Raw genomic sequence first — 15,817 nt, forward strand, 5'->3', positions numbered from 1 at the left:
TAGAATTTTTAAAGACTAAGTCAATCATTTTCTTTAGTAATTAATGCACCAATAGAGTGACATAGAACTCAACCTTAAACACAACACCCACATGTAATCAATCTTCCACATACATGACATCAAAATCTATATGATTTAAATACACAATTAAGAACATATATGTGTACATATATGAGCATGAAGAACTTGCTAGATTCTGATCAATTTAGTTGTGAGCTATTTAAATGTGTAAGATAGTTAAAAAAAATTTTCTCAATCCTAGAATCTTATTTATTCTCAGATTGATGACAAGAAGTCCAAACCATTCCTTAACATAAATAGGAACATCTTTTTTTCTCTTTACTGTCAGAATGACTGCCAGTAATCAAATATACTTTTCAAACGTCTGTTGACAAAATGCACAAATTTGCATGGCTCCCATATCCATTATGTTCTTGGACTACTCTTAACACTTCTGGTATTGAAGGATGGTGTGTTTCAATATATACTCATCAACAATAGTTGCCCAGGCAGAAATATTTCATTGTTCTATTTAACACCAACCGATATGTTCTTGTTACATATTGCAAAAACAAAATATAATACAAAAGTATGTTGTTTAAGCAACAGAAAGTTAAAGATACAAAAATAATACTTTATATGGTTCTAATAAAAAAAACTATACATGTACATTTATAAGGTGCAATGCATGTATTTATCTGTCAATAATCCAACATAACAATTCAAGTAACAAATGAAATGGGCATCAAGGTAGTCTTCTTCTTCTTTAGGTATCCAGTCATTAATCAGATGTTGATGATTATACTCACTGCTTCATACCATGCCCAAGATTTTATCCAAGTCTGAATGTACTTCCTGTAAATCTGTGATAACTAAAGGTACGACCGTTGAGATAAAATATATATACTACAGGAAATCTTATTCATAGCTAGCCTAATTTCAGACAACTGGCATGACTGGTTGCACAAAGGAAACACACCTTTTATTCACAGGTTGACTCACCTAAGTCAGGTAAACATAAACATGTATAGCCTTTGCCTTGCAAAATCTCATATTTCTATACCATTTATAACAAGTTGTGCAATCAAAACAATAAAGAGAAACTTTAAAATTCATAAGGTCATGATAGTAGTTAACATGATTAAATGCAACTTGATATACATGTATGATGGAGTCACTATCGCTGTAGGACCCCCCATTTTTAAATGGCTGGATCCGCCCCTGAAAAGGGTATGTATGGAAAACTGGATTCGTTTTTTGAAAGACATTCTTCATGTGATAGGTAACAAGTTCGGTGATTTTTGAATAAATGAATAAAAAAAACTAAGTAATAACAAATGTTGGGTTACCATCAATAACACATACAGTGACCATAAAAGCACATAAAGCTTTAGGCTAAAGACTTTTCTTAAATGGTCGGGAAAAAATCCATAGATAAAGAAATTCAGTTTAAGCTTCATGTGAAAACATGAAGAAAAAAAAGTATCCTTTTTTGAAACATTAGTTATTATACAATATGACCAACACATGAAAAAGTTTCTTAATCTGTTGAGCTGAAAAAAAATATGTTAGCTGTAAAGATAGATCAATTGTGTAAAAAGTATCAAATACAGGTATATTCCAAATGCTTTCAATTGCCTAACAAAAAATTTGGAAGAATCCTTGTCACCACCCTGCAAGCTTAGTATTAAAGTCATATACCTTAAAGTTAAACTAAACAATCTATCAAAATAGAGGTTAATCAAATATGTACTAGACATGCTAGACATCTGATAAGACAATTACCTTTTTACAGCAGATTTCAGTCAGTATGTAGCTAATGGTAATATCTTTGGTTAGCTTGCTTGTTAGCTGAACCGTGAAGTCATTGTTAGGTTAGGTAAACTACCCTCCTTTAATAGTAGACTAGCCCAACAGATAACCAATCTATCTTTCTGTAGGACTAAGCTACTTTAAAAGGAGGGTAGTATACCTTATCTAACAATGACTTCACGGTTCAGCTAACAAGCAAGCTAACCAAAGATATTACCATTAGCTACATACTGACTGAAATCTGCTGTAAATGTCATAGATTTTCTTTAGAGCTTGTCTTTTACCAGTACCCTTCTTTTAATATTTTTTGCATATGAATTTTAAATGAATGTAATTTCTACTTTACTGTAAGTTATTAAGATTCTAATCCTGTACCACTTTGAACTACCAAAATGTCAACTTACCCCACTGTTCCTCCTGAACTTTTTAGGTCCACCTTGATCCCCTCTTCCACCACGTCCTCCACCTTGGTCTCTTCCGCCACGTCCTGCCCTTTTACCAAGAAGACCTTGTCGATTTGTCCTGACATCAAAGAGAGAAGGAATGGATGACTTCCCACCAGCAGGTGGTCCTTGTCCAAGTAGACCTTGCATATTACCAACATCTGCTCCTATCATACCCTGATTCTGACTTTGTCGTCCCTGACCTGTCATATTCTGCAAACGGCCTCCCTGAGACCCTCTCATATTGCCCCCTGCCTGACCCATCATACTTTGCATATTTCCTCCTTGCTGTCCCATCATGCCTTGTAAGTTACCACCTTGCTGACCCATCATGCCTGACATATTCCCTCCTTGTTGTCCCATCAGACTTTGCATACTTCTTTCTTGTTGTCCCATCATTCCTTGTATATTTCCTCCTTGCTGTCCCATCATGCCTTGCACATTTCCACCTTGCTGTCCCATTATGCCTTGCATATTTCCACCTTGCTGTCCCATCATGCTTTGCACATTTCCAGCTTGCTGTCCCATCATTCCCCTCATGCTACCACCTTGTTGACTCATCAAACTTTGAACATTTCCTCCTTGTTGTCCCATAATGCTTTGCATATTTCCTTGTCCAATAATGCTCTGCAAATTCCCTCCTTGTGTTTCCACTCTCTGACCTTCTTGTCCAAATACAGCTTGCTGCATGTTACTTAGCAGACTACTTCCAGCATCTAAGAGGTTTCCGCTGGAGACACTAACAGATGATCTAGTCATATCATCCCCAAATAGGGAACTTCTTCCCATATCTTGTCTAAGGTTAGGTTTTCCTCTGCTGTCACTCATCATTGAACTTTGACTGTCACCAAGATTAGAACTCCTGCCACCAAGATTGGAACCCCTGCCACCAAATTCTTGATCATCAAACATTCTCCTATTATTTCTCCTGTCATTTTGACTAAAGTTATCATCCATCAAACTCCGACTTACTTTTTGAGCCATATAACCACTCCCACTTGCTGATGTAACATCACTGGGCATGCTCCTTCTGTTTTCATTATAGCTGCGATCCTGCATAAGATCCCCAGGTAAACTATTTCTCCTACCATCATCTATGTCATTCCTATCCAATCCACCACCAAGTATATTTGATCTGTTACCCATTAAACTGGAACTTTCCAGATTGTTTAGGAGGCTTGCTCTACTAGAATTTATTTGTTGTTGTTGCTGCTGTTGTTTCATTAACAAGCTGTTCATCAGTTGTAACTGTGATTCCCTAACTTGATTATTTTGGTTATCTCCCTTCATCTGATTCTGATTAGGCCTCAAAGATCCCTGCATCCCTGGTGACACATTACGCATTCTCCCTGCTGGAGGGGACATGGGCTGTTTAAATTGACCACCATTTCCTCCCATTCCCATCATAGGTCCAGTTCCTAGAATACCCGGCCCAGCATTTAGTTGCTGTTGTCTTTGTCGTCCTAAGTTACCACCTCCCATACCACCTTGTCTCCCCTGAGAGCCACCTCCACCTCTACCTCTGCCTCGATTTCTGTTCATAACTGAATTTAAAGCCTACAACGAGATTAAAATTCTTTTTATCTATCAATGTATCAGAGTGACTAATTTCAACCCAATCTTGATTAATGCATTATTTTTGTCTGTTGGTACACAGGTTTCTGCGCCCACTCTAGCTATATTCTCTTTTTGTTTGAAAGAGTATTGATTACAAATGCTTATATTTACTTTTTTGCAATGGATTGTGCAAAAAAAATGTTGTGCTTGCAAGTCTTATGATTAGACAAAAGAAACTGTACGCCCACCCCTAATGGTGTGTAGAGTGGCCAAGCTATAAATTTTGCCCACCCAGTGCTACACTCCTGAACAGCACCCAGTGCTACACTCCTGAACAGCACCCAGTGCTACACTCCTGAACAGCACCCAGTGCTACACTCCTGAACAGCACCCAGTGCTACACTCCTGAACAGACTATTGATTGAAAGGATGATTTCATAATATTGAAAGTTGAAATATACCAACTTTCAAGCAGAAGAACACTTTTCCCAAAATAATCTATTGACAGTCTATGCCAAAAATGATTTTTTTTTATTTCAATTCAATATTCTTAAAAAAAATATATAAATCCTTGATAGCAAATTTCAAATTTAGCCTATAAAATCCTGTTAGACTCAGTCTGAGAAGTAGGTATGATATGTTGTTGCCTCAAGAAACATTTAAGACAGTACATAGTATTTCTTTAATACATATTATATATGTATACTTTTAGTTGTGATTATGCATACAGTAAAACATGTTTTCAAAAAAAATTATAATTTGTACATATATATACCTACCTGTGCACTGTCCATGATAATTAAATTGAGGAATGTCATGAATATATTACATGTATTATTGAAACTGGAATGTGGTCTATATAAGTCTCATAAATAGGGTGTTGCAAGAAATGTATTTATAATAAAAAGTTAGCCGTTTGGTACAGTTGTACTGAATCGACTGATTTGTGTAAAATGTGATTTCTAGACATTATATATAATCGCTATTGGGGAATCTGTGCCAAAAGACCCAAAAATTTGCGCCCCTTGAACTAGTTACTTCATTCAATTATCACTTTTCCTTTAAGGACAAATAGCAATAACATGAATAAGGTGTACTATTTCAAAGGAGTATACAAGTCCTTGGTTTAAGGGGTCATTGGGTTGATGTCACTTTCACGTATCATCATCTACATCTCTTTTACAAATACATGTATTTGAAGTTTATATTTTATAATTCATAAATTACAAAATATTGTGAAATAAAAAGATAAAAATTAAGCGAACAGGATTATAAAAAATATCCTCAACTTTAAAAACTAGCTCTGATGTAAATATGAAATACTATGCATATTTAATACCTATTTAAATAAGTCTTTTACAAAAAAATGTTCATGAAAGTACAAAATGTATATACATGTATACTCTTAAGATTTTTAAAAGTACTAAACTTAGTACAAAAGAACTTAACAATAAATCCTATATTTATTTGTAGCTGCTTATGTACTTACCAGAAGATGATTAAGATTAAATAAGTATACTGGTGGTGTGGCACCAACTGGCAGCGGTGCCACCATAGAAGCCACTTTTGGTCCAGATGAAACAGTTATAGTATTAGTCTGCATGGCAGAGGAGGTTGAATCCAAATGTTAAGTTTTAGCTGGGATTCCTTTTAATTAGTATGCTTTTCTTTACTTACATTGTGTATGAGTGAGGCACTGATGGGGTACAACGTATTTTAATGATAGTAGTTTTTTTTTTTTTTCAACTAATTAAAAACATAAATAAAATTTATCAAATGTCCCTTAATGTACTTATATACATGTATGTCCTTGAGCTTCAAAATTTAAAAATCCTTAAGTAAATATAAATGTAAAATATTTATTTCTGACCCCTTAAATTCATACCATCTTGCTTACCACCTCATAATAAACAAAAAACAAAGTTAATTAAAACACATAATGATCCTGCCATGAATTTTTAATATTAATTAGAAAAGTTACAAATGAACAATTTGTTGGAACGCCCATAGGCTTGACTTGTTAAGTGTTGATATTTACACTTTTTCATTAAGCACATTAAAAGTTAGATACATTGTGTACAACTAACATCATGCAATGTCATTAATTATTTCATTCCTTTATTTTCACCAAATTAGACCACTCTGAATTTACTGTAATTGATCATTGTAATTATTTACAATCCAAAGGTATTTGCATATATACATGTAATGTATTGTATGAAATGATGTTATTCAAATTATGCTAAGAATCCAGATAGAATGTGGTTATAGAATGTCATGTGATTTATGAAAAAATATATAATTGTAAAATGCAAATTCAAAAATCAATGTAAAAAATTATGGACTGACATGACAAAGTTTTATTTTAATAACCAGATGCTCCGCAGGGCGTAGCTTTATACGACCGCAGAGGTTGAACCCTGAACGGTTGGGGCAAGTATGGACACAACATTCAAGCTGGATCAGCTCTAAATTTGGATTGTGATTAAATAGTTGACACAGCATAGGTTTCTGACACAGAATGAATGTGTTCTAATGAACTTTAAAATTTGTTTTTCTCTTAGAGCAATTCACTATGCTGTTCAATATTAATCCTCTCAAAAAAATGTTTGAAGAAATTTTCTTTTTATTTATGAAATTTCAAATGAGAAAAATTTAACCCAATTTTTTTAATCGCATCCCCCTTTCCCTTATTCCAAAACTAATCTCAATTAAAATTTCTAATGAAGTTTGCAACAATAACTACTCATTTAAATACATCATAAAATATTAAGATGTAAAAAAAACTGCTTGTTATCACTGAATGGTAAAGATTATTTTAATTTATCAGTTGGTAGTAAAAAGTGAATATACATTGTATATTGTATATAACAAAGATTTAAGTTGATTCTGGACAAAGAAAGATAACTCCATTTAAAAAAAATTCTTGCTAAAAAAAATTGCTATTTCACAATATTGTGCAATTAGATATTTCTTGCCATTGCGCAATACTGTGCAATTGAAAAGACTTGCTATTGCACAATACTTAATATAATAATTTTAGATCCTGATTTGGACCAACTTGAAAACTGGGCCCATAATCAAAAATCTAAGTACATGTTTGGATTCAGCATATCAAAGAACCCCAAGATTTCAATTTTTGTTAATATCAAACTAAGTTTAATTTTGGACCCTTTGGACTTTAATGTAGACCAATTTGAAAACAGGACCAACAATGAAGAATCTACATACACAGTTAGATTTGGCATATCAAAGAACCCCATTTATTCAATTTTTGATAATTCAAACAAAGTTTAATTTTGGACCCCGATTTGGACCAACTTGAAAACTGGGCCAATAATCAACAATCTAAGTACTTTTTTAGATTCGGCATATCAAAGAACCCAACCGATTCATTTTTTGTCAAAATCAAACTAAGTTTAATTTTGGACCCTTTGGACCTTAATGTAGACCAATTTGAAAATGGGACCAAAAGTTAAGAATCTACATACACAGTTAGATTCAGCATATCAAAGAACCCCAATTATTCAATTTTGATGAAATCAAACAAAGTTTAATTTTGGACCCTTTGGGCCCCTTATTCCTAAACTGTTGGGACCAAAACTCCCAAAATTAATACCAACCTTCCTTTTATGGTCATAAACCTTGTGTTTAAATTTAATAGATTTCTATTTACTTTTACTAACATTATGGTGCAAAAACCAAGAAAAATGCTTTTTTGGGTCCCTTTTTGGCCCCTTATTCCTAAACTGTTGGGACCTTAACTCCCAAAATCAATACCAACCTTCCTTTTGTGGTCATAAATATTGTGTTTAAATTTCATTGATTTCTATTGACTTAAACTTAAGTTATTGTGCGAAAACCAAGAATAATGCTTATTTGGGCCCTTTTTTGGCCCCTTATTCCTAAACTGTTGTAAAAAAAACTCCCAAAATTAATCCCAACCTTTCTTTTGTGGTCATAAACCTTGTGTCAATATTTTATAGATTTCTATTCACTTTTACTAAAGTTAGAGTGCGAAAACTAAAAGTATTGCGACGACGACAACGACGACGACGACGCCAACGTGATAGCAATATACGACGAAAATTTTTTCAAAATTTGCGGTCGTATAAAAATGGTTAAAAATGGAATATCTATCATAGATAGCCTGGGTTCCTAATGACTGATGGCAGGGGTTCATCTGTATTAATATATATCAGATTAAGATTATTTAAGCAGCAAATAAACAGCCCTTTTAACTTCCTTGTCACAAATGAAATAATACACATACATGTATCATGTGAACCAGAATAGCTGTCTATATTTCAATCTCTTGATATCAAACCTCGAGAAGGGATGTGTCTGCACACAATATGAATATTCCTCTTACATACATGTAAGTCTCTGAATGATTGTATAATGAAAACTATAACACAAATTCCCATGCGTAACAATTCGGCCATTACAGCCTTCTTCATTGGAATGCGCTGCCGTAGTAAGATCATTTTGTATGTCACTCTTTCTGCAGCAAAAGTTGCAGGCTCAACTAAATTCAGTTGGTCAGTATTCCTCCTTTCATTTAAAGAAATTTTAATCTGGAAACACATTTGCCATATACAAATGTTTACATTTACCCTAGTTTTTATTATAAAGAAAATGAAATAGTCTTTGACTGTCCTCACTTTGATATGAAAATAGCAAAATCGGCAGATTTTTTTTTATCATTTTATTTTTCCTTCAGACTTGTATCGATATACTTCCTCAAGATACATGTACATGTATGTCTACTCCCTACTTGACTGGTTTAGCAGTTCTTTTGATTTATGAGCATTTAGTTAAGAGGGTCTTAAGCTTGGTAGCAGAATGGGTAGGGTGCTCTTTATCTGTTTTCTATGTCATTTAAACAAATTTCCACTAGTTTAAACATGTACATTGTATATATCATATAACACTCATTGTTCTATTTTCTTCACATTTAATTGCCCATTTTTGGTTTCCTTATGTTTTTATTATAAAAAAACATTTTCTCTATTCTGTGGTAGCAACTAGCATTGCCATATTCAGACCATAAGCTTATTATAAGATCATTGTAGGGACAGGAACATTGACCAATAGAGTCATTATATATATACATGATATATATATTACATGTATTAGTCAATGTTTGTGGACAATGTTTGTGGACATAAAATTCAAATAAAATAATACAAAATACTGTTTTGTGGAAAAAAAAGCTGCTTTTTTTTTAAAATCTAAATCTTTATTCAACATGTTCAATGTCAGTGTTCTAGCTACACAGTTTGAACAGGGTGCAGCACCCGCCCTTTTTTATTGACACCCATGCCTTTTTCTGCTGTCCCTCAGGCGCCCTGCCGTTTTAATGGCAGAAAAATTGTCAATTTCTGCCTTTGAATTACAGGTAAATTCTTTCATGAATAGGAAGTTCAGCTACCTGTGCAAACTGTCTAAATAATAACCCAATAAGTGCTTGGATTCTCCTGACAGCTTTGGTGTCAACCTCAATCATTCATTGTCATTTAGGAGATAACTGTATTGTATTTTAAGCTCCGACGGCATCAATTGGGGATTTGATGGTCGCAAATTAAGTTTAATGGTGACGCATTAGCGGAGACAGTAAACAGGTATTTGCGACCATCAAATCCAAAATTTGACAGAAAACAACGTTAAAACAAGTATTTAAAATCTGTGTCAATTAACTGCGAGTAATCGCAGATCTGTTACTTGTGTCTTTTGTTGTTGGGATGTACAAGTACCCAGCCACGTCCACTTGTATTTTTGTCAATATGATGAGTTAAGCCTTTTTCAACTGAATTTTATAGTTCGTTCGTATACCATGGCCACTGTCCCAACTAACATGTTTAACCCTGCAACAATATATACATGTATGTGTGTATGTGCCTGTCCCAAGTCAGGAGCCTGTAATTCAGTTGTTTTCTTGTTTAAATTGTTTTACATTGTCATTTTGGGGCCTTTTATAGCTGACTTTGCGGTATGGGCCTTGCTTATTGTTAAAGGCCGTATGGCGACCTATAATTAGTGTTTCCTACAGGTGGTATTGGCGTGTAATGGCGCCCTGCCGCGATTTCTCGACGCCGTGCCCTTTTTGGGAAAAAAATTTGGCGCCCTGCCCTAATTTTGTCGAAATTCCGGACGCCATGCCTTTATCGTCGTAATTAACAACCGGTACTGAAAGACATATTTTATGAATACCGCTCAAGTTATTTCTCTTCAAACAAAAGTTCACTAGGACGCCATTTTGTAATCGATTTCGTAATCACGCGTCCTGATTGTATCCCACAAGTCCCAGAAACATCGTTTTGCCTAGAAGATTAATGATATGACATTGTTTTGACGAGAAACTAAACCGGAAGACGATTTCAACACATCGATGTGATGCTTAGATTAATTTTTGGGAAAGCTGATAGATTTCTAATTTACATAATTTACATTGTTTGCATGGTTGAACAAGCCAATGAACGGCGATCATGAGACATTTGTCAAATTGAAAAGTAAAAATTCTTTGCAAACTTTTTTTTTAATACAAATGCTTGACTGTACCTTAAATGAAATGAATAAAAATCCAAACTAAATTTATATTAAAAGCAGAATAATCCAGAAAAGAAATGAATTCCTAGATCAAATGTTTTCTTTTGTTTACAAACATGTCACATGATCATTTTAGGCGGGAAAAATACTTGGGAAAACACAAGTAACAGACAACTATGTCTAACTATTTATAGACATTTAAAATAAACAGCTGATATGGTAGTGCCATGAAAGTAGTAAAACTTGGTGTATCTATATTAATTTAATTTGGAAAAGGGTGTAGAGGGGAAGGGGTTAATTTGTAAAGTTATTTTTTTTTGTAATTTAATAAATTTTGTTTACTAGAAATGACCCTGGATATCAGGAAATGTGTCAACCTGTTTTTAGGGAAAAAAAGAAGGATTTGTCAATGACAATTGACATGACCAAAGCAATATTTTTATATATATGACATAGTTCTTTCTTGTTTTTAAACAGTTTTAAAGAACTGATTTTGTTTTTAATTGTGTTTATTGTTTTAAATATTTCATATATATGTTTTAAACACTTTTTCTTGTTTAACAATTTGTTTTATTGATTGATTACAGATGTATATGTCCTTTTTATAGCATTAAACTAGTATGTTTTAAATGAATCCATTTTATAGAAATTGCCTGTTTATGTTAAGTAAGTGCCCTAAAATTATTGTCCATCGCGCTTAATGTGCCCTCTGAGCTAACAATTACCCTGCCCTTTTTAAAAGCTGCAGGAAACACTAATAATTGATAGTTACTGTGTCAATTTAGTCTCTTGTCATGCTTGTGGAGAGTTGTCTTATTGGCATTCATACCACATCTTCTTATTTATATACCTACACATGTACTAGTTCAAAATAAATATCACGTCTTGAAAGGCTTTCTTTGACGCCTTACATGTACATCATCGCAGAAGGGCGTCAAAACAAGCATTTAGAATAGCCTTCCTAGATGCAGGGCTCACGCTACCAGGCGACTTGGGCGAAGAAGTCGCTTTCCCGACCGTCACTTTGCTTTCCCCAACCCCCAAAAGCGAAGACAAATCGCCCTGTTGTTTATGATACTCGCTTTCAGTCGCTTCCATCATCGATATTTTCATTTTTTACCAAGTTGATGAAACATCAACTTTTTATTGATAATTAAAGAAATTCAGACATAAACAATTCATTATCTTATGAAAAGAGGTTGAAGCATTGTTTTTGCAGTGTGTAGCAAGTTATTTAATAAAAATACAACTTCTTATCACTTCTTGCACTTCCGAAAGTTCCCGTGCTTGTTACTCGAAAACGTACATCAACCTAACTTTCGGCTGCAAAATAAGTTTGTTACTTCATTTAAACCTGATAACAGTTGCCCCCAGTAAATGATCAATCCATTTATTGCATTAAAAACGTCATGATCCTTTCCAAATAACTTGATAAACATCGTTTATTTTTGTAAATTTTCTTGCAACCGTCTGCCATTGACCGATTTCTAAACTACGGATCGGAAACGGACCAGCTATGACTGAAATCCGTATTTTTACAAAAATTACCTCGAACGCACGGATGGAACAGCTGTCAGAAGAATATTGAACCCAAAAGGAAAAATTACGCATTCCACACGCATTAAAAGACTTTTGGTTACATCTAAATAAACTCATCATTGATTGGTGTATACAATTCCCTATGATTTATATGGATTGTTGTATAAACTATTGTAAAGTTGCTTAAATCTTAGACTATTACACTAATATCAATATATTATGACCCAGCTTACCTTTATATATCTTTTGATGAGAAACACTGAATTTCATACACAAGATAGTTTTTAATTAAATTGATATACATTGTATTATAATTTCTTTACCTTTTATTTTTTAGTGCTAGATATTTAGTTGGTAGTTTTTCACAAGGACCTTAGTAAAATTTAAACAACTTTTAATTTGAAATGTTACTTTAATTGTATACTCAGATATGAATGGAACAATATAAAAAGAACATTATTTACAAATGACCTTTTATACTACAGTAAAATCCAAACATTGTAGCGCACCGCACGAATGAGCACTTCTCTTTCAAATCTCACCACTTCTCCCTATCAGTTTCAAAAAGAGAAGTCACTTCTCCCTATAATTCTGAAGTAGTGTGAGCCCTGTAGATGTCATAATTATTTCCACTAGAACCCTCCCTGCTATGAGGCCAAGATACTGATACAATGTAGTGTAAAACAAAATAATGTCCTATGAAATATTGTCCAACAATACAATATATCATGACTATGTAATATGAAATTCTGTCCTCATCTATAAAATTATGTCTTGAGATGGACAAATTTTCATAGTGGAATTTGGTCTGTTTGATTACAATAATTCACAGATGAATAGTATGAAATTTTGTCCTGCTAAAGGGAAGTAATCATTTGTTTATATTAAGACAATATTTCATAGACTGATTGTTATGAAATTTTGTCTTATGAAGGGGAGGGAGGTTATCATCATATATCAAGATAGTTAAAAATATCATTAAAATGTTTTCTTCAATTGACAATAACAAAAAAAAAATTTCATAGTGAAATATTGTCTTTAAGGCGCTGACAAAATTTCATGGACAAGCACAATATTTCATAATGAAATAGTGTCCCTGACACTATTTCATTATGAAATGGTGTTTTAAGACAATATTTCATATGAAATTTTGTCCAACAGACAATATTTCATGGAGGACAATATTTTATGAATCCGGGTCTGTTCGCGCCCATTCATGTTCGCACCCACTCATGTTCGCCCCCTTTCACTTTCGCACCCTACATGTTCGCAATCAAAGTCCGTTCGTACCCTACATGTTCGCGCCCAATTTTAATTGGTTTTGGGTTTATAACTTTGTAATCAAGTTTTGGCAAGTAGTTTTATTATAAGAATAACTGTTTTCTTTGTCTCAAAATAAATTGAGACAGCATTTTTTATTGTGTTGAATAAATCTTAATTATGTTTTGGATAGAATATTGTTTAAAAAAAATAGTATTCCTTTCTAAATAAAGTGGGATTCTGTCAACGTAGTATTTTGTGTTGAATAACTCTTAATCATGTTTTGGTTAGTGTATTGCTATAACTTAGTTTATTGACTTGTTTCAAAATGGAGTGAGATTCTGACTACGTTTTTTTTTTGTGTGTTGAATAAATTTTATCATGTTTGATCAAGTTTTGGTTATAATAGTGTATTGCTATATTTTATTGTTTCATTGTTTCAGATCAAAGGGACCAAGCTGTTAAAAACAATTATCTTTTGTGTTTTTCATTTAAAATCTTCAATCATTCAATTACTCATATTAAGCTAAAAATACATTCAGTATTTACACGAAAGCAATTAAAACCAACAATCATGATTTTCCAATTATTCAACTGGAATTTGAATTTATATTGGGCGCGAACGTGTAGAGTGCGAACGTGCGATGTGCGAACGTGTAGGGTGCGAAAGTATATTGGGCGCGAACGGACCTGATACCATATTTTATGTTACAATAGAATCCCACACATTTGCTTGTAGATTAATAAAGTATATCATTTTGTGATGTGTGATTAATGTATAAAGACGTGTTTAACTATTCCCTACAGGTGTTTTTGGCGTGTAATGGCGCCCTGCCGCGATTTCTAGACGCCCTCCCCTTTTTGGGAAAAAAATTTGGCGCCCTGCACTAATTTTGTCCAAATAATTATGACGTCTTGAAATGCTATTTTATTTTTAGCTTTGACATATTAAACTTATTTATAAGCAGTCAATATTCAGTACTATCAATTACTGATGATTCTTTGAATACTTTAAAAAACACACAAACAGGACAAGACAACAAAATACTGCGAGAAGTTTATCAAACAACTGAAGAACGAGATTTAATGAGGGGGAAATGCTGCAGAAAAAAAAAATTCTGAGCATGCAACACAAAAGCCGAATATTTGATATGCTGAGTCAAATACTCAAACAGAATACAGAATAACAGTTCAGAGCAACCAATTTCTTAAGGTGGAAATATCAGAAGATCTGAAGTGGTTTACAGATATAATAAATGTAGTAATTCATAAATATTACCAGAAAATAAGCTTCTTTATTTCTTGACTCTTCAGAAAATGAGAACTTCCGGTGTGCGTTGCAGCTGACTAAAGTTCTCGTCAATTTATTTCCCTGGGAAACAATTTCCCCGGGAAACAATGTAATTTAAAAAAAATAAAACCATACGCACAAAATAGTGCACCGTACTTCTATTTTCGCAGACACTGAATACTGGTTACATTACGTAACACAAATCACGGATAATTTATTAATAATGTTTAAATTCTAAGAAAAGGGGTCATATTCATTTTTCATAGAATGATTAATTATTTTCTTAATGATTCTAGTATATAGTAGGGGAAACATTGTTTATGTCAAACAAGTTTGCATTCACTATAGTGATTACTAGTGTGTCATTCTGTCCGTCAGGATAATTTTCCGAACATTTTGTCCTCATCTTAGAATATATTTATTTGATATTTGGTATAAACTATGAACACTCATAATATTACTAGGAAAAGGGGGGGGGGGGTCATTTTTTGGTGTTTCCAGTGGAAACATTTTTTTTGTGTTTCCAGGGGAAACATTTTTTTATGTTTCCAAGTTTGTCTAAAACAAATTAACTTGTCAATGTTTTCCCCCTCCTAGTATGGGTTTATCTTAGAAATTTTCAATGTTTTCAAGGAACACATTTCATTCTTTTTATGTGTATGCATGGCAATGTGAACACATTTTTTTTGTGTTTCCAGACTTGTCTAGTTATTATTTTTTAACTACTTGTTATTTTATAATGATGTCGCCTTGCTAGTATTAGTTTCTTTGCTTCTGAAAGATTTCATTTTTATGGTTTTAAGGACAGATTTAATTCTAATAATTTTCCGTGTTTCCAGGAGGAACATTTTGTCTTTGTTTCCAGGGGAAACATTTTTTTTTTGTGTTTCCAGGGGAAACATTTTTGTTTGTGTGCCAGGAGAAACATTTTTTTTGGTATTCCAGAGGAAACAATTTCTTAATGTTTCCATGTCTGTCTTTTAAGAATTTTTTTAATACTTAGGAAAGATTTCATTGTCATGTTTCCATTGGACATTAAATTATATATGTTTTTTTGTGTTTCCAAGAGGAACATTTTTTGATGTTTCCAGGGGAAACATTTTTTTATGGTGTTTCCAGGGCAAACTGTTTTTGTGTTTTTCCAGGGGGAAAGTTTGTTTGTGTTTCGAGGGGAAACATTTTCTTAATGTTTATATTTTTGTCTAGTAATAATTTTTTAACTACTTAGGAAAGATTTTATTTCTTGTTGACAAGGGACACATTCAATTCTAATTTTTTTGGGGTATTTCCAGGAAAACCTTTCGTTTTTGTGTTTCCAAGGGAAACATTTTATGTTGTTGTTTCCAGGGGAAACATTTTTTTTGTG

At 33.2% G+C, this 15,817-nt stretch overlaps 1 protein-coding gene across 3 annotated transcripts in view; it reads right to left on the reverse strand.

Annotated features, from left to right (window-relative positions):
* LOC134708250 (uncharacterized) overlaps positions 1–15,817 on the reverse strand; it is a 78,649-nt gene that overhangs the window by 17,033 nt on the left and 45,799 nt on the right. For all 3 annotated transcript variants that reach the window (XM_063568636.1, XM_063568637.1, XM_063568638.1), the window contains one exon: positions 2,217–3,812. In XM_063568636.1, coding sequence (XP_063424706.1) covers positions 2,217–3,812 — 1,596 coding nt within the window. The remainder of the gene's footprint in view (positions 1–2,216; positions 3,813–15,817) is intronic.

Source organism: Mytilus trossulus, chromosome 2 (genome assembly GCF_036588685.1).
Source record: "Mytilus trossulus isolate FHL-02 chromosome 2, PNRI_Mtr1.1.1.hap1, whole genome shotgun sequence".
NCBI classification, from domain to species: Eukaryota; Metazoa; Mollusca; class Bivalvia; order Mytilida; family Mytilidae; genus Mytilus; species Mytilus trossulus.